At 63.8% G+C, this 24,602-nt stretch overlaps 11 protein-coding genes across 11 annotated transcripts; 5 read left to right on the forward strand and 6 right to left on the reverse strand.

The window, feature by feature from the left end:
- Nucleotides 1–262: 262 nt before the first annotated feature.
- On the reverse strand, nucleotides 263–1,124 carry LOC62_07G009713 (uncharacterized protein; the record flags this gene model as incomplete). The annotated part of the gene is made up of 4 exons (XM_062776270.1): nucleotides 263–573; nucleotides 624–791; nucleotides 837–1,011; nucleotides 1,101–1,124. 4 exons carry the CDS (start codon nucleotides 1,122–1,124, stop codon nucleotides 263–265), a joined length of 678 nt encoding a protein of 225 aa, XP_062632254.1.
- Nucleotides 1,125–2,169: 1,045 nt separating this feature from the next.
- LOC62_07G009714 (uncharacterized protein) lies at nucleotides 2,170–3,734 on the forward strand (the record flags this gene model as incomplete). Its single annotated transcript, XM_062776271.1, has 2 exons — nucleotides 2,170–3,171; nucleotides 3,228–3,734. 2 exons carry the CDS (start codon nucleotides 2,170–2,172, stop codon nucleotides 3,732–3,734), a joined length of 1,509 nt encoding a protein of 502 aa, XP_062632255.1.
- Nucleotides 3,735–4,242: 508 nt separating this feature from the next.
- Nucleotides 4,243–5,032, reverse strand: ZK632.10_2 (UPF0057 membrane protein). Its single transcript, XM_062776272.1, has 6 exons — nucleotides 4,943–5,032; nucleotides 4,819–4,879; nucleotides 4,752–4,766; nucleotides 4,529–4,559; nucleotides 4,449–4,478; nucleotides 4,243–4,398 (listed from the first exon to the last, which is right to left on the reverse strand). Exons 1-6 carry the CDS (start codon nucleotides 4,947–4,949, stop codon nucleotides 4,363–4,365), a joined length of 180 nt encoding a protein of 59 aa, XP_062632256.1. The 5' UTR covers nucleotides 4,950–5,032; the 3' UTR covers nucleotides 4,243–4,362.
- A 1,004-nt stretch (nucleotides 5,033–6,036) lies between these two features.
- LOC62_07G009716 (uncharacterized protein) lies at nucleotides 6,037–6,832 on the forward strand (the record flags this gene model as incomplete). The annotated part of the gene is made up of 4 exons (XM_062776273.1): nucleotides 6,037–6,323; nucleotides 6,368–6,443; nucleotides 6,477–6,671; nucleotides 6,713–6,832. 4 exons carry the CDS (start codon nucleotides 6,037–6,039, stop codon nucleotides 6,830–6,832), a joined length of 678 nt encoding a protein of 225 aa, XP_062632257.1.
- A 51-nt stretch (nucleotides 6,833–6,883) lies between these two features.
- Nucleotides 6,884–7,602, reverse strand: LOC62_07G009717 (uncharacterized protein; the record flags this gene model as incomplete). The annotated part of the gene is made up of 2 exons (XM_062776274.1): nucleotides 6,884–6,955; nucleotides 7,300–7,602. The coding sequence occupies 2 exons, from the start codon at nucleotides 7,600–7,602 to the stop codon at nucleotides 6,884–6,886; spliced, it is 375 nt and encodes a 124-aa protein (XP_062632258.1).
- Nucleotides 7,603–8,547: 945 nt separating this feature from the next.
- LOC62_07G009718 (uncharacterized protein) lies at nucleotides 8,548–9,264 on the reverse strand (the record flags this gene model as incomplete). The annotated part of the gene is made up of 1 exon (XM_062776275.1): nucleotides 8,548–9,264. One exon carries the CDS (start codon nucleotides 9,262–9,264, stop codon nucleotides 8,548–8,550), a length of 717 nt encoding a protein of 238 aa, XP_062632259.1.
- A 1,943-nt stretch (nucleotides 9,265–11,207) lies between these two features.
- On the reverse strand, nucleotides 11,208–13,660 carry freB_3 (Ferric/cupric reductase transmembrane component B; the record flags this gene model as incomplete). The annotated part of the gene is made up of 5 exons (XM_062776276.1): nucleotides 12,894–13,660; nucleotides 12,780–12,850; nucleotides 12,597–12,736; nucleotides 12,210–12,541; nucleotides 11,208–12,164 (listed from the first exon to the last, which is right to left on the reverse strand). Exons 1-5 carry the CDS (start codon nucleotides 13,641–13,643, stop codon nucleotides 11,208–11,210), a joined length of 2,250 nt encoding a protein of 749 aa, XP_062632260.1. The 5' UTR covers nucleotides 13,644–13,660.
- A 2,351-nt stretch (nucleotides 13,661–16,011) lies between these two features.
- asaE_16 (MFS transporter asaE) lies at nucleotides 16,012–17,851 on the forward strand (the record flags this gene model as incomplete). Its single annotated transcript, XM_062776277.1, has 4 exons — nucleotides 16,012–16,536; nucleotides 16,583–16,657; nucleotides 16,818–17,095; nucleotides 17,146–17,851. 4 exons carry the CDS (start codon nucleotides 16,012–16,014, stop codon nucleotides 17,849–17,851), a joined length of 1,584 nt encoding a protein of 527 aa, XP_062632261.1.
- An 807-nt stretch (nucleotides 17,852–18,658) lies between these two features.
- On the forward strand, nucleotides 18,659–20,078 carry LOC62_07G009721 (uncharacterized protein; the record flags this gene model as incomplete). Its single annotated transcript, XM_062776278.1, has 5 exons — nucleotides 18,659–18,894; nucleotides 18,942–19,111; nucleotides 19,149–19,215; nucleotides 19,252–19,316; nucleotides 19,351–19,685. 5 exons carry the CDS (start codon nucleotides 18,659–18,661, stop codon nucleotides 19,515–19,517), a joined length of 705 nt encoding a protein of 234 aa, XP_062632262.1. The 3' UTR covers nucleotides 19,518–19,685.
- A 166-nt stretch (nucleotides 20,079–20,244) lies between these two features.
- On the reverse strand, nucleotides 20,245–21,144 carry YNR064C (putative hydrolase; the record flags this gene model as incomplete). Its single annotated transcript, XM_062776279.1, has 1 exon — nucleotides 20,245–21,144. The coding sequence occupies one exon, from the start codon at nucleotides 21,142–21,144 to the stop codon at nucleotides 20,245–20,247; it is 900 nt and encodes a 299-aa protein (XP_062632263.1).
- A 633-nt stretch (nucleotides 21,145–21,777) lies between these two features.
- On the forward strand, nucleotides 21,778–23,612 carry CPY1_2 (Carboxypeptidase Y). Its single transcript, XM_062776280.1, has 7 exons — nucleotides 21,778–22,418; nucleotides 22,452–22,514; nucleotides 22,550–22,670; nucleotides 22,705–22,733; nucleotides 22,768–23,021; nucleotides 23,063–23,408; nucleotides 23,450–23,612. The coding sequence occupies exons 1-7, from the start codon at nucleotides 21,822–21,824 to the stop codon at nucleotides 23,549–23,551; spliced, it is 1,512 nt and encodes a 503-aa protein (XP_062632264.1). The 5' UTR covers nucleotides 21,778–21,821; the 3' UTR covers nucleotides 23,552–23,612.
- The last annotated feature ends 990 nt before the right edge of the window (nucleotides 23,613–24,602 follow it).

Here is a 24,602-nt window from a genome sequence, read left to right on the forward strand (position 1 = left end):
CATGACGTCTCGCAACTTTGCCACTGCAGCACGCAGCATGGCCGGCAAGTTTGCTCCCGCCCGCCCAGCCTGGCCTCGGCGACCGACTGCCTGCTGGCGCTGCCACGCAAACGACGCGCGTCTCGGCCTCGCCCTCGGAACTCGACACAAACAATCGCGGCGTATGCATAACAGGGGCATACGGCACGGCGCGGCGCGGCACCAGGCCTTGCAGGCCGTCGAAATACTGCAACTATTGTACAACAAGCACTAGACTGGCAGGCTACAGCCTCACCGTCGTCGAATAGGCTGGCGGCGCTGGCGGCGGATACTGGCGGCTGTGGCCCTGCGCAATGCCGCCGAGCAGGACGAAGAGGACGAACCACAGCGCGAACACCACAGCGAGCATGGCGCCGAGGGGCCCGCGCCACTCGCTCCACTCGCCGCATGCGTCGCTGGGGCGGCACGACGCGCAGCTGCACTCGCCGCCCATGTCGTCGTGGGGCGCCGTCGCGCCGTACGCCGCCACCCGGTGCGAGGGGTGCGCGCGGCGTTTCTTCTTCTTGTGGTATGGCGTGCGGCGTGGGGGCGCGGCTGTGTCTACCGAGGCCGGGCGTCAGCGACGGCGGCATGCGACTACTTACACGGAGGCGGCGCTGAAGGGCCCGTCCGCGCAGGAACGGGGAAGTAGTAGTCGCCGTTGTAGTGGTCGCAGTGGCCGTTGCGCTGGCTGCGGTGCCCGTAGGCACAGTGGTCGTGCCCGTCGCCGTGGTGGTGGCCGTGGTGGTGGTCGTGGTGGTCGTGCCCGTGTCCTGCAGCGGGGTCAGTCGAGTCGTCACCCAACCCAAACGACTCACCCCACCCGCCCCACCACGAGCCATGGTCGCCGTGGTGCGCGCCGTGCGCGCTATCATGGGCGTGCGAGTGATCGTGCGAGTCCGCGTCGTGGCTCCATCCTCCGTCGTCGTGCATGGTGGGTGGTGCGACGAGATAAAGGCCTAACGCGTTCGGCGCCGCCTTCATCTGCGGCAGCTGCGGGGAGGCCATCTGCGAGAGAGCGGGGGTTAGCCTCCGCCCCTCCGCCCACGACATCACAGCCGCGCCGGCTAAGCCTCACTCACTCTTGGCGTTGGGCTGGTGGCCATGCTGTAGCGCGTGCGCGGCGAGGTCATCGAGTACGGGGGCCAACAACGAGTATGATGCGGACTCGCCAAGCTGACGAGGGGCAAGCAAGGCGACCGACTGCGTCGTCGTCGCCGCTCGCTCCGTGCCACCCGTCGGTCGGAGTGCGCCGCCACTCCACGCCAGCTGCTGCTGCTCGTGAGCTCGTGATCGCCGGCCCGCGGAGAGTGGTACGAGAGATGTGACGGCGTCAAGTGGGAATGCTTCGTGCTGATCTGACCGGTCTGATCGCCTGCTTTTGTACTGCACCTGCGCGACCCATCACACTCCGGCCCCTCTCAGTTGCTCGACGACGCCCGGTGGCCTGTGCGCCGCCGCCGTCCCGAACAAGGCCGCCGAGAGGGGCATGTGGCTGCATCGAGCGTCGCCGCCTCGCCGGGGCATGTGGCGCGACTGTGCTGCAGCCACCAGTGTCGTCCACATGTGGCAGGGGTGCGTAGGACCCAGCACCCACCCAGGTGGCAGTACCCCGCTACATGGTGCCACATCCAAACTCAGGCCGTCTCCGCCCGCGTCACAGGCACCCCTCGCCGGCGAGTTGGCCGATGCTAGCTGTCAAGAGCGTGCACTTGCAGGAGGACTTGCCTGCATGGGCGCCACAGCATGCGATGAACCGTGTCCAGTGAGTGCCGCGCAGAGGGCGGCCAACTTGTTTGACCTGTCGCCACCCGTTGTGGCGGTCCGCTGGTCAACGCGGGCTGCCACGCCCGTTGCCCGCGTCATATCGCGTTTGTACTTGACGCGTCAAGGCGACACAGGTTCGTGCCGGGGCGGGCAGGGGACGTGCAGAGCTCCCATGCAGCCGAGTGAGTCGTCGCAGGAACAGCTCATCGGCACCGTTGTACTGAGAAGCTAGTGGTGGGAAGCTTGGTTCCCTCGGCTCCGGTCTTGTGCAGCCGAGTCAAGTCGACACCACTACCCCTTGCCACTCGACACTGCTTATCAGCCAAGAAGAACGCATGCATCCATGCATCACACCCCCTACTAACAATCAGTGCAGCGGCCAGCATGCCCTTCGACGACTACGACGACTACGACGACTTCGACGACTTTGTCTCCATCTCAGCCAGCGACGCCCTCTCCGACGCCGGCGGCGGGTACACTGCCGACGGCGACGACTTTGTCGCGCTCGGCACGCCGCTCAGCTACGCCCACTCGCTGCGCTGTGGGCTTCCCGAGTCGACGGCAAGGGTGTACTATGTCCCCGCCTCACCCATTCTCGAGGAGGAGGATGAGGAGGACGAGGGGTATGGCGAGTACGACGACGAGTATGAGGAGGAAGACGAGCAAGCGGCGGCACAGACACAGCATCTCGACGACGACGGCGACCCGGGTGATTCCGACAACAGTGGTTCTGACGCTGAGACCTACTGGGACCTGTCTTTCACACCTACCATCACGTCCTGCGGTATCGTAGCGACAACCGACCACCTGGCCAAGGAAGGGGGCTCGTCGGCAACCAAGAGCCGGGCCGCATCCACACGCCCGACCCCGCCCCGACCCCGCGCTTCCATGGCCGTACGGCTCGTCGACGCCAACGAGGAACTGCACAAGCGGCTCGAGGGACGCGCCGTAGTCCCGCCGGGCTGGACACGCCGGCGGCCGCCGCACAACGCCGCCCTGGTGCGCAAACACGAAAAAGCGGAACATGCGGCGCGGCAGCTCGCGGCGCAGCGGCTGGCCGAGAAAGACAGACCATACCACATCGTCTCGGTGGCGCAGGCGCACTGTTGGTGCAACTACAAGCGTCCGGGGCTCGAGTGGTACGACTGCGGGCTGGGACACACCAAGCTGCCTCCGCGCTGCCTCCTCAACCTGTGGGTCGACGAGCAGGGGCCCAATGCGCCGTGGTGGGCCGCGACGATGGCGCGGGCCACGCGCGCCGCCCCTGCCGACGTCGTGCAGCTCGTCGCCGAGCTAGCAAGCCGCGGCCGGCTCGTCCCGGTGTGGGTGTGGTCGGGAGGCAGCGACAACAGCGACTGCAGCGCGTACTGGGCCATGATGGACGATGTGAGTGGCACCGGGAGCGCCCACGAACGGCTGCCTGCTGACGAACGCCTTCCCAGACCGCCAAGGGGCTGCGCGAGTTGCTGATGGCCGGCAGCTTGCCGTGGCGTGGGACGCGCGACGCGCGCCGAGCACTAGAGCGCGAGCTGCGCACGGCAACGCTGGCGCGCATCCTCGACTGTGCGCCGGTCGACGGCGAGTGGCGCGCCGGCGAGGGACGCCTGCCCAAGGGCCCAGAGCTCAAGTACCTCACGACGTTCCACCACCTCTTGACGCCGAACGCCGCCAGCACGTATCTCCCCTGCCTGCGCCTCGCGCTCGTCCTCACCTCCACGCCGCCGCGCCCCCCGCCGCACGACGACAGGAGGGCATGGCACACCCTCCGCGCTGTCAAGGAGGAGTCACCCCGCACAACGTGGAACGGCATCCGGTATCGCCCCTACGAGGCCGAGTGGGCACCCGTCGGCCCAAAGTACTTCGGCAACAGGATGTTCGTCTACGACCTTTACGCGCATCTCGCGGCGGACGAGAGCGAGGTGTACCATGTTGCGAAAAGCAGCCCGTGAGCTGCGTCGACTGGCCTGTTGGGCGCAGAGCCTCGAGCCCATGCGCCGGCAACGAGTGGCTGGACTCCTCGTCTCACCTTCGTCGGAGTACCAATATCTCGCCATCATCAAGACCACAAGATGGAGTGAGCATGTGGAAGTTAATCGAGTGGCTCGGTTTAGAGCAAGCGGCGACGCGTTGAGTGATGTAGAGTTAGCAGTGAAGCGTAAGTTGGGCAGCGGTAGCGGTCGCGGCCTGAGCAAGTACTCTTGCAAATTAGCCGCCAGCGATATCGCCTACTCGGCTCCCAGCGCCTTGGACTGCCACACCGCCGCGCCGCTGCCCCGTGCTCCAACCGCCGGCCCGTGCGGCGGCGTCGTCTTGGCAACGTCCCAGGCAGGGCGTGCTGGCGCGACGCATGTTGGCGCGACGCCATCAGCTGCGTCAGTCCTCGGGCCGTACGTAGCCCAGCCAGGGCGGCGCACGCATTGACGCGCTCCGCGCTTCCCCGGTCAGTCGCGCACCCCCTTGAAACCATATTAAGGCTGCATACAACAGCGGGCGGTACAGAAGGGGTAAGACGGGTCGTGGGCTGCCGCTGCGGGGCGCCGGGCAGGCGAGGCGAGGCGAGATGCGCGCTCGCCTCGCCTATGGCCGGCTGGCAATGATGTAGATGGCGTGAATCTGGAGGTTAGCAGTGTTCGTTCTCGCGCAGCCTCCAAGTCGACACGTACGACACCGGGGATCCAGCCGAGGAACCAGAGCTGGGGGGGTAAGCGACTGACAGACCGCCAAAGGATGCCGCGCGACTCACGAGGATGTTGAGCAGGAGGTGGGCGGTGCAGCTGTGAATGTGCGCATCGAGCGTCGTCGGGAGCAGAGGCAAGAGAAGCAGAGCAGGTCATGGGGACAACGGACGGACGGAGCAAGTCGGCATGTCAGCGTCATTCACCGACAAGGACGCAGCGCGATGAGCAGCAAGCTCGGCGGGTCGGCGCTCGCTCCGCTCGCTGCTGTCGACGGCTTGGGCAACTCACCCGACCTTCATGTACCTGTCCGACTGTCAGCTATGCCCGGCGACCCACACACAAACGCGCAACTCACACCGGGATTGGAGGGATGAAGAGGGCGATGATGACCAGGAGGAAGTTGCGGAACGTCGAGTCTGGCGCGTGTCAGCGGGGCCGAGCAGACTCGCCGATGCCAGGCTGGGCAGCGCCCGACTCACCGGCCATTGTAGTGGTTGACGTGTGATGGCGCAAGGAGGGTGTAGGGGTGGGATAGCGATCAGTGTAGAGCAGAGGAGTGAGAGGAGTGATGGGCATGTGTCGACACTCCACTCTGGGTATTTATTCCATTCGCCGAGGCCCACCCGCCGACGCCGTGACACCACCACCCCGTCCTTTGCTCCGCTCGTCGTGTCGTTGTGACGACCGACCCGTCTCCCAAATAATCCTCCTGGCCTCAGTGGCGCCCAGCTCAGCTGCCCAGCCGCGTGCCTCTTGACCTTCAGGGTGTGCTGACTGCCAGTGGTGGTGCACCCACTACGTAATAGCCCGAGTCGGACACACCATCCCGCCGACGACGTCAACAAGCGCCAAGCAAAGTCTGGCTCGTCGTCAGTCGCTGCGCTGCAGGCTGTGGCTCGCTAACGAGAAAAAATGAACGACGCGGCGACACCGCAAATCTCGGCGCGACGCGCAATGCAACCAGCAACAGCGGCAAAGGACCGCGCGGTCGCCTCCCGCTCGGGTCCGTCCGCCGGCGCTCGCTCGCTCGCTCGTGAATAGCTAGTCGCACGGCTCCCTGTGGCCCAACCTGGAGGCGGTACACCGACCATCCGCAGCGTCTGGCCGCGGCGCCAGCAAGCCATCCGCAGCGCCGCATCCGTGATAGCGAGCCTGCCCTGTCATAGTTGCCCGCACTCGCGCACTGCATCGCGCATCGCAACGAGGCCTGGGCTTGCACTGCTATCGCTTATCAAGGCCTGGAGATTGATGGCCGTGTTGGGCTCGTTACGCGCGCGTGGTGGAGGTGGGTTGTGCATCTCCATGTCTCGACTCGGCCAGTGGATGATCTTCGCTGCTGGTGGCAGGCTACTGTAGATCTATCGAGCATAAGCGGTCGGCAAGATAGTCAGCAAGACAGGAATGTTGTTGCCTTGTGCATTTGCTAGTCCGTTTCGTCGGCAAAGGTCGAGTCATGCAATTGTTGGGTCAGAGCCGCCCAATGTCGAGTTAAGCGCCGGCTGCTGGTTGTTTATAACGACGTCACCGGAGCAAGCCGAGCATCATGCACCGACAACATCCCACCACACAAACCATGACCGTTATCGTCGAGCGGGTCACGGACACGTCGCCGGCAACGGTGGACAAGTACGCCGAGCTCATCGCGCGCGCGTTCCGCCCGATCCCGTTCACCAAGCTTCTGTCCGGGTTCGAGGGCGAGGGGGACGACGACCCCGGCTGGCTGCGGCTGCTTGCGCGTCTCAAGGCGGAGGTGTACGCCGGCGTGCGCGACCTCGAGGTATGGTCTGCGCGGCGGGAGGGCGACGACGAGCCCGGCGCGGCCATGATCGTCGCGCCGCCCGGCGTGGAGTGGGGCAAGACGTACGCGCGCTGCTTCGATGGGCTGCGCTGACGACTTACTGCAGCCCGCACGCGGACAACGAGTTCTCGCGCGAGATGGACGCGCGGCAGACCGAGGATCTACGAGAGACCCGCAAGACTGTGGGTGTGGGGCTGGGGCAAGGCTGACGCCAGATGTGGGCGTACAAGGCCCAGGTCGCGGCGGCCTTCGGGCCAGAGGGCGAGACGCCGCGCTACAGCGTGTGCTGGCTCGCCACGGCGCCAGGACGCCAAAGGCAGGGCCTCGCAGCCGCGCTGATATCGCACGTCCTGGACCGCGCGCACGCAGAGGCCAACTACGTCACGCTGCTCACGCAGACCAAGGAGAATGTGAGTGTGTGTGTATGGGGGGTCGGCTCGCTGAGACGAAGGTAAAATGGTACCTGCGCTTCGGGTTCAAAGTGCTCGCTGCTGTCGAGTTCCAGGTCAAGGACGTGCAGGGGGGATACTGGACCATGAGCTCGGAGAGGGAGGAAGACCGCAGGAGGTAGAGCTTGCGTTTGCAGTAGCCTGGGCTGGTTGGGTATGGGGGTGGAGTGGAGCTATCCGCCGCCACCACCACAGCACCACAATTGGTCACCTGATTTGCCGGCACCCAAAGCAGCGATCAGGTACTTTGTGTCATCATGTGGATGGAGGGATCCACATGCATAATTGTACAACAGTTAGCCTCCGGTGTATGAGGTCGTGTAAGGCTATCATCATATTACGGGGGAGGGGGGTTGTAGTTTGCGTGTGTTTAGAGTTGTGCGTGTGTGTAGAGTTCATTGCGTGTGTACTATAATCTTTGATGATGTAGTTTGCGTGTGTGTGCATGTCGTCAAAGTCGTCATGGTCGTTACTTGCTTTGCAGCGGCGTCTCGAGGGCGAGAGAGTCGCACTCTCGCTACTACTCTCACCGAGTCTATTCTCAGTTCTTGTCCGTGAGCATCGGCCTTGGTCGATCGAGCCGACCTACCTTCTTGGCCCCTCCCACGAACGCATCCATACTGCGCGACCACCTCTTGTTGCTGCCGGCCTTGCCCTCGTCCTTCTTGACGAGGCGGTTCCACCAGGGGCCCTCGGCCGACTTGGGCGACTTGGCCGCGCCGAGGGGGAGCGCCTGTGGCGTCGGCGGCTTGCTTGTCGGCGACGAGAACGTCGCCGGGACGGGGCTGGTCTCTGGGTCACTGACGCCCCTGCTCGTGTCGATCGACAGCGGGATGTACCAGGTATCCTGGTCCTGTTCTCTGGCTTGTCGTGCGGGCTCGGTCTTGAACATGGCGGCGGCGGCGGCGGCGGTGGCAACGGATGGGATGGCGAGGCCGAGGAGGAGTAAGATGGTGCCAGCGCTCACACCGACACGACGACGACTATTTAAGAGCAACTGAACTGATGCATGGATACCTGTCGGGCCGTGGTGGGTGGTACGACGGCGGCGGATGCCCGGAGCACGCCAGATGGCTGGGTGGGGTTTAATGAAACACCAAGTGGCCAAACTTGGAACCCAGGCAGGCAGGCAGTAACGCTTGGGCACTCCGCCCCGAGCCCCGATTCGAGTCGAGCGAGGATCGGACTCGGCGCGCGGCAATCGCTTCAAGCTGCAGCTGTTGCGCTGCCCCCCTGTTTATTACTTGTCGTTCGCACCAACGCCACCTACCCTCTCGTCAGTCTCGCCGAGGTGGGCCGAATGACCGCCCTTATGTCACATTCCGGCGATTTTAGCTATTAGTGAACCAAGATCTGCCACACTCGCCTGGGGTCTCCTGCCCTCGACGTCTGGTTGCTTCGTGTTCCTAGCGTCCCTTTGAGTTCGATACTGTCTTGGAGCTTGGCCTCCCCACTTGCCTAGCATGGCATGGTATGGGCCCTTGTCTCGCTCGTCTCAGACAGGTTGAAAGCACAATGCATATATATATGAATGACAGACAGATGGATTCAATGTGTGTAAACAAACATCATGGGACACCAAACAACCGTGACACTGTGGGCAGTGACAATCATACTCAGGGTGAGACCCGTCACCCGCGATCGTCTTGGCTGCTGGGACTCCTTTGCCACAGCGTTACAACCTCGTTTCTGATGCGGCGAGCGCGTCGTGCGCCAGCGCAGGGGAACGCAGCGCGCGTCGCGCGCGCATCAAGCAATGCGCTGGCGCGGTGGTCGATCACACCGTCGTGCTCTGCACGGACAGTGTCAACACGCGCGGCTATCCGCGCACGCGTATCTACCGCGTACGCAGGAAAGCATCTCGCGCGCGCTCAATATCCTCCTCCTCTTCCTCGCGGCACAGCCTACAGCGCCGCCTGGCTCCGTCTTCAAAGCTGGTACCGAGATGCGCAATGTGTGCGAGCAGCTCGGCCGCCGCGCGAACGTCGCCATTGGTTCGTGGGTGGCGCAGCGCCCAGCTCGCCTCGGAGCGCTTGAACCCGAGCGCAGCGACCTGCGACACGCGCGACGAGTTGGAGATGGACGACGCGTTCGAGCTCGAGCTCATCGTCGACGACTTGGACGCGCTACGCGAGTGGCCACGCGGTGCCGGCTGCTGGGGGAAGGTGGCGCGCGTAGGCGTGGGCGGCTGAGGGGGCGATAGACGCGGGTCGCAGCTGTAGCTGAAGCCATACGTGTTCTCGTACGGGTTCGGTCCGAGTGCGGCGGCGAACGGGTCGGCCGTGAAGTCGATCGATGGCGACGAGTAGTGGCTCGAAACGGGTGACGCGGGGGCGGGAGCGGCGGCAGCAGCGACCTCGGCGCGGACAATTGCGCGCAGGTCAGCGCGCGAGCGCGTGATCCGTCCGCCGAGGCCACGCAGGCGGCCCCAGGTCGATGGTGGCGACGTGTCTGTTGGTGGCGTTGAGGTGGAGGGGCGCGATGAAGGCGTTGCGTCCGGTTCGCTGTCGAGCGACGCGACCGTGAAGCGCCAGTTGGCTGAACTCGAGCTCATTGTGGGTGGGGGGACTGGGACGTCAGCGGCGGTGGCGCGATGGCGCAACAGCGCGACGCGTACTCACAATGTATATGTGATGTCTGTGCGCCGGCGCGGGGGTGATCACAGCTCCTGGCTGACGATGTTATGTACAGGTCGAAGCGGTGCGATTAGGTTTGAAGGTTTTGCTACAGTGGAGGTAGGGCGGCAAGGGGGCTGCGCAGGTGATGACTGATGGCGCCAGGCCTTTGTCTGTGTGTCTTTAAAAGACTTGCGAGGTGGTGGTGGTGGACAAGATGTCAAGAGGAATGAAAAAGTGGGCACTGGCGTCGCGCCGGCACGACTTGCCAAGCAAGAGGAACGAGGAGTCGACGAGAGAGAGGCGCGCGGACGTGGGTTGGAGTACGTTGCAGTGCTACAGTTTGACCCGGGAGATGTCGACCACGCTCGGTGCAGGATGACGCACCTCACTACGGGGGAGGTGCTGCACCCTGCTCTCGGCACGACTTACGGCAAGCGCGCGACGGGCAGTGGTGTGCGTGTGCGTACAGCGAGCGTAGATGGAGAGCACTCCTCACCGCAGCCAATGCAGGTCCATGAGAAACGACGACACCTTAATTGTGCCGTGCCAGGTGGCCAGGACCGATCCTTACGTGACTGTTCTTTGTCCCAACTGGCGGTCTCGCTCCCCCTCCCCGTCTTTGAGCAGCGCGTGCTCCTTGTGTTGGGCACATCCCTGAATACCACGTTGTATAAGCACTTCCAGTGACCCGACAACGGGCTGGACCACGGCACCCCAACCATGCTGGCATTTGTCCTGCATGGTCCTGCACCTGTTCCACAACGGAGGCAGCCAGAAGGCACGCCGCGCCGGCACGCACCCGCGAGGACCACACGCTACCACGTTACCGCCCTGTCGACGTCCGTCACTGCTGCCTGCAGCAGAACGCAGAACGCCGCGCACCTGCCATGCATGCCAATGGGAAAAAAAAGACTATCCAAACCAAGGTTTGCTCCGGTGTGCTTGTTCACTCCCGCGCCGAACCACTGCACGCTACCTTGGTGCGCTTGTGCACTCGCGTATCGGTCCGGTCGGGACTGGGCCTGCGGGACGGGCAGACTGCTCCTCAGCAAAGGTACCCTCGTCCGTCCACGGCGAGTGCACGTCGATCCGCCGGCTTGCCGCGTGGCCGGGCAAGAATACTCGTTGGCTGCGGCTTGGCTGGGCTTCGCTGTGCTTCGCATTGCTTCGCCGGAACGTGTTGGCGTATCATTAGAGCGGCGGGAAGAGCGCCACGGAACCGGGCGAGTACGAGAGTCTTGCATTCGGGGTGTGGTGCATACGGCACGCCTGCTGCACCTGAACAACGACATGTCGTCCTTCGCTGCGGCCATGTCGTGCTGCGTGCGCGCAGCTGCATCTCATCGCGGGCGGGAGCGATTAAAGCACCGGGGAGTTTGAGTAGCCTCGTACCGTCGCCTGGGAACGCATACCGCGCTGCAGGAACCTGGTGATAGCGGGGGCCCTGTAGACGACGACAGCCGCAGCAGCAGACAGTCAGTGGGCCGAGCGACGCGTCCGACACAAAAGCCGTAGACGGTCACTGCCCACGCCGAGTCCTTTGCGCACGCTCGCACATCCTCACACCCGCCGAGATTAACTGCCGATCAGCGCGAGCGCGTCAGCTGACCGCTGCAAAGAATACACTTCCATTAAGTAGAGTTGGGCGCAGGTACGCTCCGTGGCTGTGGTGGACGAGCACGTATACCAGGCGACGACGACATGCGTGGTGCGTGCCGCTCGGCAGAGGTGGCACTAGCATCACAGCACTCGGCATCACAACAGCCGCTCCAAGGTATCAGGCTCTAGTCACTTGCATTAAACGCACCATGCGCGTGTCCCCCCTTGTACTGATAGCCGCCTTGCCAACACCCGCCGGCCAACACCCGCCCGCCCGCGCTTACCACCCGAACGCATCCTCATAGTACCTTATTGCGTCCCCGCGGACCTTGCCCTCCGCGGTGCCGTACGCGTCTGTCACGGCGGCGCGGATATCGTCAAGCATGGCACCAGGTCCGCAGGCAAGCACCGCGAGCCGCTCCGCGCCGAGCAGCTGAGCGGCGTGCTGCTCGACAAGCTCGCGCATGACCGCGCGGCCAGAGTGCACACGGAGCGTGGCGCCGTTCTTGCCCGCCTCCTTGGACACGAGGGCGGCCTCCTTGTCCGCCGCGCCGCTGTTCGACTCGGAGCTCGTGTCGTCCACGCTAGCAATGTGACCCGGCAGGCGGTCAATGACGTCGGTAGCCGAGGCTCCATCCTCGCGCGAGACGTGCACATGCACGTCGATGCCCGCCGTGTTGGCCGGCGCGAGCTCGTGGCTGAGCACGTCGGACGCGTACGTCGCGTTGCGGACCGACCACACGAGCGTGACCTTGCGCGGGTGGCGCGGGGCGCGCGCGAGCTGGTAGACGTAGGGGAGGACCGAGGTGATGCCGCTGCCGCCCGCGACGAGGAGGACGTGCTCGTAGCTTCCGACGGGGTGCACCTGGCCATAGGGTCCCTCGAGGAGGACCGTCATTTCTGTGGAGCTTCCGGCCGCGGCGACGCGCTTGGCAATCTTGCGCGTTGCGCCGGCCTGGGGCGCGAAGAGGAAGTTGAACTTTGTGCCCTCGGCCGTGTCCTCGTACGAGGCGAGCGTGAACGGGTGGTTCTCCCACGGCGTGAGCGAGCGCGGCGTGTAGAGGAAGTAGTATGCGCCGGGGGAGGGCTTGGTCTTGATGCTCGACTGGACGGTGAGACGGACCAGGCTGCCCGCTTCGAGCGACCCGCTCAGCCGCGCAACCGTATTCTTCTTCCCGCCGAACGCCTTGTACGAGAGCGCACCGATGCGGATGTACCGAACGAGGCGGTCAAATGCCTAGGGGATCAGCGCGGGCCAATTGGCGGGGGCGGGGGTACTCACCCAGATGCCGACGCAAGCCCAGAGCCATGCGTCGTACGCCCCATCCATTACCTTGACGTGGTAGAAGAGCAGGACGAGGGTAGCCACGGCCAGGACAATGTGAGCCATGAGGAAGAACTCGTACACCTTGGCGCGAATGGGCTTGATCGAGAGCGGGATCATGATCGACATGGTGACGGTGGCAAAGACACCCGTGGCCCAGTACTGCTCCTGGAACGCCTCGGCCATCGTGTACCCCTGCTGCATCTCGAACCACGTGTAGCCTGCCGAGTGGATGATGGCCTGGATGGTGGCGACGCGAGCCACCCAACGGTGGAAAATGTTGCAGCCGCCTGTTGTGGTGCGTTAGTTGCACATCATTGCGGAGCAGCGTGCCACAACACCCACTGTACGACCAGCCCGTGAGCCAGATGAGAATGTCGTTGCGGCCCGCAAACGCCCACAGCAGGGGCAGGTTCCAGAAGGACATGATGCCGGTGCGGTCAGACACATACCGCCACAGCTGGAGGTCGGTGCGGCCGGGGTAGCTGCGAGGTTAGCGACGGCGTCGTATCTTGCTTCTCCACCAACAACATGTTCCCCTGGAACGTGTCGTAGCCAACAAAGGTGAAGATAAAGTTGAGGGCAACGTAGGCGAACACCTGGGGGGTCAGCTCCTGTGGGTGAAGTGAACGTGGCACTCACCCCGATCGCCTGCACCCTAGTCGGCACCGAGAGCCAGCCCCAGCCAACGCTCTGGTTGTGGCGGTAGCCAAAGGCCGCCGGCGTGCCAATGTGCTTCCTGTACCAGGTGTTGAGCCTCGCACCGAGCGATGAGTCGTCGGCCGCGACAGCAGCGTACCCGTCCTCGGGGTCGGCTGCCTGGGCCTTGTGGCTAAAGTGTCCAACGGCGCGGTTGATCATGTTGACGACGACGATCGCGCCAAGAAGGATGTACAGCGCCCAGCCGAACGCGTGGTCGTACACCTCTGTCTGGGGGAAGTCGAGCTGGGTGCGGTACGCATTGTTAAAGTTGAGCTGCGTGCCCGATACGGTCTGGTTCCAGATCGTGGCCTTGCTGCGCGCGGTCGTGACGTCGATCTTGGCGATGGCGCTGTAGTTGGTCATGGCGCGGTAGTAGTTTGGGTCTGGGTTGATCGGGCCGGGGCCGTACAGGATAAAGTTCTGGTTGAAGCGCGCATAGTTCTCGTCAAACGTGTCCTTGCAGTACGTGTCGAGGCAGTAGACCGCCGAGGTCATCCACCAGCGCGACGCGAGCCGCTCGGCAAAGTAATCGTCGAGCGTCTCGTTGAAGTCGCCAAACTCGAGGCCCTGCAGCAGCACCTGGCACCCGAGGTATCCGATGCCGGTCACCTTGGTCGTGGGGGTGATATCCGCGCGGGCGAGGGGCGCGGCGGCGCCAGCAGCCAGCGCGGCGAGGAGGGCGAGGCGCATGGTGGTGGTTAGTCGTGGGCGAGGACAGCAGCGGGAGAGGCGGGGCAGAATGCCTCAACACCAGTCTTAAATGCCTCGGAAGCGGGTCATGGGGGTTGCATCTCGCAGTACCCGGTGACTGCGAGCTACGTGACCGAGCCCAGCTCCAATGGCAGGCGGCGCAAACGAACTTTTTCGTGGTCAGCTCTACCACCACTACAACACACTGCTGCGAGCGCACGCATATCAGATATGCGACGTCCCTGACTGGCTGCCACACCCAGGTCGGCCGAACGCGCCAAGAGGCGTGGCTGATCTTAATCTGGCTTCTTGGGTGCAAGCCCTGCGGGGCTACCGAAGGCGCAAAGTCGCGCTAGGAAGGATGCATGCGCAGTCCGGTTGGTGGAGGGGCCCGCCCGCTGCTCCTGCTGCGTCCACCAGCCCCCCTCGCCTCGCGGTGAGTGACGTCCACTCGGCCGACTGCCGATCCACACCATCGCCATAAGCGGGCACCGACACCCCATGTGACTATCCCGCGGGCCGTGACTCGCAGCGCGTGATGCGAGGCGTCCTACAGGTCGGCCGAGGGGGGCGGTGGGTGGAGGAGGTGAGCTGCGGTGGTCGACGTTGCATTGACCGGGTGGTGGAGGTGGTTGTGGTCGTCGTGGTGGAAAGGAGATTTAGTACGACTGCGCTGGCGCCAGGTGTAGGCGTAGGAGAGGAGAGCTGGCGGCTGTCATTCTCCGAGCTTGCCCTGGTCAGAGTGCCGTGCAGCGAGCGAGTGCCATCAGATATCCCCTTGACGATCAGGCGCTCAGCGCGCTCCTCCTACCGTGCGCATCAGAAAGTCAGTCCCATCAACAAACAACAAACAGCAGCCTTGAACCCGGCCCGATAATATAGCCCGAAGCACGCACCCAGACCCGTCGGCCAGCGGCAGCGACCTCGCTTCCCGCCAGGCGAATAGTCTTTGCCCAAGTGTCGAGTCGAGCAAGCAACGCCGACTTTTTTGTCTTGGCGTTATCTGATTGGGACTGCGAGTCGGTCGGGACGTGCCGAGCCGACTGAGCCGACGCCGCCAGTGAGTGCGAGGGTCTGGGCCTGGCCAGGCCAGCCGACCGGCCGGCGCTGCGGCGGCGTGCACTGTCGGCGCTGGGGCGTGGTGCAAACGCCGGTCGGCGGAGACGATGAAGGCAGGCAGGCATGAGCGCCGCAGGGCCGGAAGACGGCGTGCCCGTCGGTCGGCGTGAGCACCCTGTGTCAGCCGGCACCCGTGGGGCCTGCGGACGGACCGAATGTGGCTGCGGACACGGACTCGCCAACGGCCCACTACCATCGTGAGAACAGGCTGGCTGTGATCGGCTAGCTCTGCTTGCGCAGCGATGCGATGGCGACAGCACGCAAGAAGGGTTGTGAGTGAGCTGGTGGTCGTGTCGGCCTAAGTAAGTTGTGCCATGAGTCTTTCGGCCTACGGTGCAAGTGCAGACCAACGACGCAAGATGGAGGAGTCTTTGCTCGGTCGATCGTGTCGTCGCCCCCGGCGGCAACTACACCATCATGGCCATGTCGCATCCTCTCATCCTCCCTCCCTCCGTCGTATTTGTATCTCGTCGTCGAGCATGCGTCCACCACCACGCAACCCCACCCCACCCGGGGCACGTGCAGCGTCTGTCGGCCCCACCCCGCCTTTCCCCGCGGCGAGCAGGATATCTACACCATCGCACATGCCCGAGACTCACACGCCTCGACGGTTGGCTACTGACTGACACGGCTACCTCGCTGTTGGTCCCGCAATAGCTCCAGCTCTACTGTGCTGCAGCGTAGCTGAGTCGTCGGACCGACCGGCATTTAGCAATTTATCAGCATCCACACGGGCGCCTGCCTACACGGCCATGTCCGACGACGTTTGTGGCTACATCCATCCGACCTGCCTGCCTCGAAACGAGACGGTGAACACTGCCCGTCCGGACGCTCGCCGGATGTCGTTGTCGTCCGCTCCGCATGCATGACGCGCCGCGTTCAGCGGCATTGGCATGCACACGGCTCCACGTGAACTCGGGCAGAAGGTCTCCCTCCCTCACTCGTTTGACGGTTGGCACCCACGCTGTACACAGGTGCCCAATTTACCACTCGGAAGGTTTGTGGCCATATCCGACAAGCGGGCCGGCCAACCGGGCGAGATGAGTGGCTGCCTTTCGACACGGTTACACCGTCCATTTCTCACTAACGAGGAGGTAGCGAGCGAGTGTGGAGCGAGCGAGCGAGCGAGTCGAGGTGCAACACGGAACAGAACGACAAAGGCCTGTACTGTTCGTTCTCACTGAGCGCCATGACATCCTCAATACCGCAGCCTGCCGTCGCGACCAACGACATGGAACGCACGCTCAGCATGAGCACGACAGCGACGATCGTAAACGACTCCAACCACCACCACCTCGCCCCGCATGCCCGCAGACACCACCACCACCACCGCACGCCGTCGCCCGTCCCGCCGGTGCCGGCGCCCGACGTCGTGTCCTTCTTCGACCCCGCGTCGGCGGGCGGCGGCGGCCCGCTCGTGCGCATCGCCACTGCGCACTCTGAGCGCGAGAGAGAACAGCAGCGCCGTGCAGGCGGAGGTGCCTTGGGCATGACGCCCATGCCTGATGGCAGTGTGGCGCCTGCGGAGAAGACGACGCGGGGCGAGGAGCCCGCCGCTGGAGGCATGGCCGCGTCCATCGACGACGAGAAGAACCTCGGCGCCGACGCCGAACAAGCCAAACCTGACGACGACGCATGCGACGAGTGCGCCTCCAACGACGCCGAGGAGCACGTCTACCCGGACGGCGGGTACGGCTGGGTGGTGGTCGTGTGCTGCCTGACGCTGAGTGCGCTCACCAACGGGTGGGGCATGAACTATGGCGTGTGGCAGCAGGTGAGCGCGAGGCTACGGGGCTACATAAGGCTAACCACAACCGCAGTACTACGCCGACAGCCCAAAATACTCGCACTACCCCAACGCGGTCGTCGCGCTCATCGGAAGCCTGCAGGGCTTGGTGGGTGCTTTGCCTAGACAGTGGCTGACGTTAGACGATCAACATGATGGCGTTTATCGGCGGGCGAGTGGGCGACCAGTTCGGCTTCAAGGTAAGCTGGCATCCACTATGGGACTCTTCCCGTGCCCGCTCGCTCGCTAACGCTAGCTCCCTCTCACAGCGCGTCCTCATCATCGGCGCCGTCATCTGCTGGCTGGCGCTCTTCTCCGCAGCCTTCAGCCACAACCTCGCCTCCCTAGTCGTAACACAAGGCCTGCTCCTCGGCGCGGGGCAGGGCATGATCGTGCCGCTGTTCATGAGCCTCCCGTCCCAGTGGTTCTTCAAGCGCCGCGGCCTCGCGTCGGGGATCACGCTCGGCGGCGCGGGGCTGGGGGGCGGCGTGTCGACGCTTGTTGTGCGGCGGCTTCTCACGGCCGTGGGTGGGGACAAGACACTACTGTGAGCTTGACTTGCCTGGTCCTACTGCATGTGCCCGCTCACACCGCCAGCATCTACTCGTTCATCAACCTCGTCTTCATGGCCATTGCCATCGGGCTCATCCGCACGCGCCCGCACTCGCCAGAGGCGCAAGCCACGCGCGGGCCATGGATCAACCGCGCCGTGCTCTCGCGCTCCGAGTTCTGGGCGATCGCGCTGTCGCTGTTCGTCGGCGTGATAGGGTACGGCGGGCCGTTCGTCTTCCTCCCGCAGTGGATGAGCCTGCACTTCCCCACCCTGTCCCCGGGGCAGGTGACGGTCCCGCTCACGATCATGGGGTTCACGGTGTGCGTCGGCCGCTCGGGCGTGGGCCTGGTGGCAGACTACATCGGCCCGATGAACACGTACATCCTCGTGCTCGTCTTCTCCGGCGTGACGCAGTACGCGCTCTGGCTGACCGCCAAGAGCTTTGCCGCCGCGTGTGTCTTTGGGCTGATGTACGGCCTCGTCGCGCCCGGCTATCTCGGGCTGCTGCCTCAGATCGTCGTGACCGTCTTTGGGCCCAACGCGCTCGCGTCGAATGTGGGGTTACTGTTGTTGTTCGCCGGCCCAGGCATGGTCGTGTCCGCCGCGCTCGGTGGCGCAATGTTCGACGCGACGGGGCGCACCGACATGAAGTGGATGATTGTCGTCATGGGCGGGCTGCAGATCTTTGCCGGGGTGCTGGCGTGCTGGGCACGTGTCAAGGCCAGCCGGGCGGTGTGGGCCAAGATATGAGCGGCAGCCCCTCGCCAGCAGCAGCTACAGGCTCGACTGTATACATTGCATTATAGCTGTATCATACATCAATGGACATTGTGTTGGATCTAGTTGGAGGTGGGGGATGGGCGGTGAGGCCACGGGGTCGTACTAGCACACGACGGACGGTATGCGCAAGCTGTGGGCCGCCTCGTCTGTAGCAGGCCATCGGGCGATGCATACATCACGCATGATGCACGGCCCCCGCTCGCGTCGACAGCTGCCGGCCCAGTCGTATCGACACGCGGCGGCATAACACGAAGTGCCACAAACCCGGCACCGCCATTTGACTTGGCCGCCCCCACCACCACGCGCTGGATATATCAGATTGCACCGATATCGCGGTGCTCGCTCGGGGGGTTCGCTCACGCGGCGCTGATGGAGCAGAGTGCGCGGAGTGGGAGATTGAGTGGTGCTTGCTGGGACGGCGCTGATGGCGAGTTGGCAATCGACTCGCGGCGCGGGGCGACTTTGGTCCGGGTGAGTCCAAGGCCACGTGGCATGATGTCACCGAGTACCGAGTTTTTGGTTGTGTTTGTGGGTGGGTGCTTGAAGTGTGTATGCATCGAGGCAGGGAGGACTCGAGTTGTGCTGCCGGTACTGCTATGCACATGGCCAATGTGCGAGGGCTAGCACGCCGAGCTGCAGGCTCAAGAGCCCGTTGACAGCCAGTCCTCGAGGTCGAGCCGCAGTAGTAGTGACCGAGTGCCAAGAACGCCGCACGCCACCCAACTCGCTCGACTTGACCGCCCCCACCACCATCTCATCATCTCACCATCGCCCACCATGCCACCACGCACCCCACCACCACAGTCCATGATCCTCCCCACCCTCGCCCCGCCCGACGTCGACGACTCGACACGACAGAACTGGACCGACCCCTCGGGGCGGACATACGAGGTCGTCTACCCCAACCCGGCGCGGATCCCTTTCCGCTCACCGGGCATCTCCATCCTGGAACTGCCCTACCCACCGACTATGGATCTCTCCGGGTTCAGGTATAAATGCAAGTCTGTCACCTTGTGAGCTGTCTAACACCAGTGCGGCAGGGCCAGGAGACGCCGTTCAGGTTCTACCCCGCCGGCTATATCGACGACGACGACGAGGGGCACATCTACTGGCCGCCGTTTGACGCGCGTTTGATGCTCTCGCACAAGGACAGGCGCGTCCTCCCTCAGGACGTTGATCTCCTGCAGCACCGCACCGGCTTCTCGTGCAGGCAGCAGAACCCAAACTACCGTGAGCTTGTGTGTTCGTGGGTAAGCCTCACGCGCAGTGAGCTTTTTAGGCCCCATACCCAAAGAGTGCGACGTCGGGCCGAGCCTCATCGCGTTCAAAGTCCCGTGCGTATCTCAGTCGTGGGCGGGCTGACCCGCCAGCAAGACGCTGAAGAACGCAAACGACGGCTACTTCTTCCGGTTTGCCAACGTGTCCGACCCGTCGAGTGCGTCGAGTGCTGCGGGCCATGCTGATGCCAGTCACGTACTACGAGACGGCGACGTTCCCGATCTTCACTGAGCACATTACGGACCCCCGGGACGCGCTGCTTGCGGCCTTGCTCGGCGTCGGGGTGTTCTTCATGCTCCTCGTTGGTGCTTTCCGGCTGGCTGCACGCGAGCAGCGGACGGGATCTGTGGCGATCTAGGAGTGGATGGAGGGTCAGTAAACACACGGTGCCGTCATTGGTCTTGCCAGGGCTCACGAGGCGACGTTGGATCTCACGTCTGACGTTGGAATGTGTGGTGGTGGATGACGTACGGTATCGCATCCAGTGCCTATCACTCGCTTGTATCCCATTTCCGTCGCATGCAACATCTCTTGCCTCTGCACTCTGCACACTCTCTCTCAACATGCTTGACAACCTAGCATCCACCGTGTCCGACACTGGTACGTCCCCCCTCCACCTGCGCGCAGCTGACACATCGCAGGCGCCTACATCACTGGCGAGCTGCTCGCCGTCAAGAAGCCCAAGCACTCCAAGCACCCCCACCCCGACCCGCCGGCCCCGCCAGCCAACTACGACGTCCCCATCGCGATCGGCACGGTCGTGATCATCGCCGTCGCGGGCATCATCTACGTGCTCGCGATCGCGTACCGCCGCCGCCGCGAGGGCGTCATCCAGCTCCCCGCTTCGATGGGATGAGTCGTGTCGCTCGCTTGTTGCGCTTCCGCAGTTCCCACGCCTCGCATGATGTATCGATACACACGCCCCGCACTCGGAACCTTCCACAGGTTTCATTGACACGAACTTACTTAACTACTTAGAATACTTATCGTTGGCTTTTGAGTTTACTCATCGCTTCCTTGGGGATGCGGGCTCCAACGGCCGCTCCACCAGGCTAACTACTTAGGTGTTATGCTCGGACGCCAGCTTAAGCAGCACCGAACTTGATACGCTCGAGGAAGGCGCGGATGAGGGCGGCCACCTCGTCGACGTGCGTCTCGAGCAGGAAGTGGCCCCCGTCAAGGAGGTGCACCTCGGCGTCGGCGGCGTCGCGCTTGAATGCCTCCGCGCCGGCCGGCACGAAGATCTCGTCGCCCGCTCCCCAGACCGCGAGGACAGGCACGCGCGAGTCGCGCAGCCAGGCCTGGAACTGGGGGTACAGGCCTACGTTGTTACGGTAGTCGTAGAACAGCGACACCTGGGTGTCGGCGTGGCCCGCGAGGTTCTGGTAGTAGTCGAGCGTGTACGTGGCCGGGTCGATCCGGTCGAGGCGGTCGGCGGGCGTCCCGTGGCCGGTGTACTGGGCCTTCGTCGCCTCGAGGGTGAGCACGCCAGCAAGTGGCGCGAGCGCGGCGTCGAACGCCGGCGTGCCGCGCTCGGTCGCCCAGAGCGCCTTGACGGGCGCCCAGAAGTCGCCCAGGCCCTCGGTGTACGCGTTGCCGTTCTGGCTGATAAGCGCCGTGATGGCGCCAGGACGGCGGAGGGCGAAGCGCAGCGCGGTCGGCGCGCCATAGTCGAAGATGTACACCGCGAACGTCTTCACGCCCAGTGCGTCGACGAACCCCTCGAGCGCGTCGGCCAGGTCGCTGAAGGTGAGGTTGGACGAATCGCCGTGCACGACTGTGCTGCCAAAGCCTGGCAGGTCGGGCGCGAGCACGTGGTACTTGTCGCTCAGGCACGGGATGAGGTGGCGATACTGGTTGGACGAGGTGGGGAAGCCGTGCAGCAGGATGAGCGTCGGCGCGGTGCGGTCCCCGGCTTCGGCGTACGCGAGGTCGATGCCCTGCCGGACGGCGAGGTGGACGGAGTGGTAGGTCGTGGTGGACATTGCTGCTATGGCGGGGGGTGCTATGGCTTTGGATGCTGTGGTGCTCGTTCTTGTCTTGATTCTGGAGATTGCCAGCTGGCTTAAGTACCATTCTCGAGCCCACCTCGCCACACGCAGTGCCACGCCGCGCTCGATGTCGTCAGAAGCAGTAGTGGGGAATGTGGAGGCGGACCATCTCCCCCAGATGAGTCATCCGCGTCACGGACCAGCATCAAGGATATCAACGACACTATATCAGTGCACTACGGCGCGTCATCTCTCTCGGTGTGGGAGGGCTCCGCACCGAGGAGGGCGATATGGGTGACTGAGATAACGGGCGGGCGGGGCCGACGTGGGGATGGTGGGTGGGAGCGGGGTGCCGGCGCCGTAGCGGCGCGGCTCGATACGAGCCTGTCGGTGTCTGTCGTCATGCCGCGTTGCGGCGTTGCGAGTCTACCCCGTCTGGTCCTGGTCAATACCAGTGAGCATGAGTACAGAGGTGAGATGGTGAGCAGAGCGGCTGAGCAAGCATCAAGCTGTCGGCCACTTCGGCGTCCTCCGTCACTGACGTCACTGACGCCGATGCACCATGCGGGTCCACCTCGAACCACCAAGCTCTGGCTGGGCAGGGCACTCCTCTACTCACCGCATCACACTCGACTTGTCTTGCTCTTGTGCCCACTACACAGCACGAGACAATGCGCGCCCACCTCCTCGCGCTGCTTCTGCCCCTCGCGGGCGCCTTCCGCATCCCCTTCGCGGACGAGGTCGACTCGTTCGCCAGCCTGCTCGTCGACGAGACGCACGGCGGCGCAGACACGGTCCTCTCCCCGGCGAGCGACATCACGCTCGAGTCCATCACCGACGACTTCCATGTGCTCGTGAGCGCCGAGCACCCGCGGCACAAGGTGCGTATCAAGTCGACCACGGGGTGGTGCGACCCCCATGCGAGGTCGTACTCGGGCTACCTCGACGTAGGGTACGGCAAGGAGCTGTACTTTGCCTACTTCGAGTCGCGGCGCGACCCGTCAAGCGACCCAGTGATGATGTGGATCAACGGCGGGCCTGGAGGATCGTCCGCAATGGGCCTGTACGGTGAGCTCGGCCCGTGTACCGTCAACCCCGGGGCCAAGAACCTCAACGACACCACGCCGAACCCGCACTCCTGGAACAACGAGGCCAACATTTTCTTCCTCGACCAGCCTATCAGCGTCGGCTTCAGCCACGCGCATAATGGCCAAGAGGTATCCAACACCCCCCAGGCGGCGAAGGACGTCGTTGCGTTCATCCAGATTGTGCGTGTGTGCGTGGGGTGCAGCTGATGCCAGTTCTTCGAGACGTTCAAGGAGCTCGAGGGGCGCGCGCTCCATCTCTCCGGCGAGAGCTACGGGGTGAGTGTCGGTCGTTGGGCAGAGCTGACACACAGGGCCGATACCTCCCCGTGTTCGCCAGCGCGGTGCACGATGCCAACGCTGGTCTTGTCGCCGCCGGCAAGACGCCGATCAACCTCCAGTCCGTGCTCATTGGCAACGGCCTCCCCGATCTCTGTAAGTGCCTCCAGTGAAGGCTCGCTGACGCCAGACTCCATGCTCGAGTCCTTCCAGCCATTGGTGGGCTCCACGTTCTACCGGCGCTGACACCCAGGGATGCACACCGCAGGAAGGCGTCAACGGCACCATCCTCAACATTGAGCAATGCATTGCGCTTCGCTCCAACACCGCCAAGTGCCTCCAGCTGTCGACCAAGCACTGCCTCGACACCCACGACCCCGTCGACTGCGGCATCGCGTTCGACTACTGCATGATCCAGGTGTTCTCCGCATCCACCTGGGTCCACCTCAACCCGTATGACGCGCGGCTGCACTGCTTCCCCGGCGAACCTGGCTGCTATGCTTTCATGTTGGTGGAGTTCACGAGCTGTGTCTTGACACCCCCCGCAGGTCTGACATCGAGAAATATCTCAACCTCCCCGACGTCCAGCTCAAGCTCGGTATCCCAAAGGGGTACAAGTACTCGATGATGACGCCCGAGCTCGGCGCGCGCTTCTTCCTCCAGCAGGACTGGACGTACAAGACGTGGGAGTATGTCGCCGAGCTGCTCGAGCGCGGCGTGCGCGTCCTCAACTTTGTCGGCATGGTCGACTGGGTGTGCAACCACATCGGACAGGAGATCTGGATCGAGAAGTTTGACTGGACGGGCAAGGCGGCGTTCAACGCTGAGAAGCTCGTCGACTGGAAGGTCGACGGCAAGAAGGCTGGCTACGTCAAGTCGCATGGCCCGCTGACTGTGAGTGTGGAGTTAAGCCTGCCTGCTAACCAACCCCCCAGTTCCTCAAGATCCTCGACGCAGGCCACATGGTCCCGATGGACCAGCCTGCCAACTCTGCGGCCTTCTTGAAGGCCTGGCTGGATAACGGCGTCGTGGAGTAGTAGTGTGTGACCCTTTGTCGATCCGAGGCACTAGTCTGAAGATGAATGCAAAACAGTGTGCGACGTTGCCCAGGGCTGGGGGGATCACCGTGGCGTCGTAGTGGACTGAGGCCCAGCTATCTATGTACAGAGAGAGAGAGAGTGGCGACAGGCAGGGCACCGAATCGCGCCGGTTCTGCGTCTGGTCGCAGTCAACCATTCTCGGCACCGGCACAGGGGGTCTGGGGTAGTCAGTGAGAAGGGATTCCAGCTCGATGGTCCGTCGCCACTGCGCGCGGCCCACGCACCCGGTATGGAGCGCGACGTCCGTTTCGGCAACCGCAGGTGTGCAGCGTCAGCAACCCCGTCGGGCTGGGCGTGCACCCCGTCCGTCTCCACCGACTCGGCTGTGGTGAGATGCCTGACGAGGCGCTGTGTCCCGATCCATTACTCCTGCACCCGAGGACGAGGACCTGTCACACACTACAACGCGCGACAGGCCCGTTGCCAAACGGCAGGGGAAGGCATCCATCGGTGGACCCCGTGCAGACGATCTGCAGCATGTGGAGACAAGGTTACAAGGTTACAAGGGCTCTCGGCACACTCGGGTGAAATTGTCCGCGGGTTCGGCAGCACCCTCAAAGGCAGCAGGAGCACACCAGTCACAGTGAAAATTACGGCATACCCTCGTGGAGCTCAAACGCCAGGAGAGCAGCCAGCAACCAAGGCAAGGCAAGGACGTCAGCGGCGGCGACTCCAGGGGACGACGATGCGCGCGCACCACAGCACAGGATCGGTTTAGTACGTAGGTTGAGATGCTTGATGCGGGCGCGCGAGCCGACACACGAGTACCCTCCCTCTCTCCCTTCCCCAGCCACCTTTATCGTCGGCCACTACCGCGGCTCTGGTGTCAGAGCCAAGAAACCGACATGCAGGGAGTGTGCTGAATCAGTGTCCTGGGCACTAACGATTGTTCCTGTTCCTGCGTGTTACACCAGAAAGGGGTGTGTGTTTGGTGCAGCGTTGATGCCAGCCAGAGCTTTCACACCCTGCAACTCCCACACCTCGTGCT

Source organism: Vanrija pseudolonga, chromosome 7 (assembly GCF_020906515.1).
Source record: "Vanrija pseudolonga chromosome 7, complete sequence".
Taxonomy (NCBI): domain Eukaryota; kingdom Fungi; phylum Basidiomycota; class Tremellomycetes; order Trichosporonales; family Trichosporonaceae; genus Vanrija; species Vanrija pseudolonga.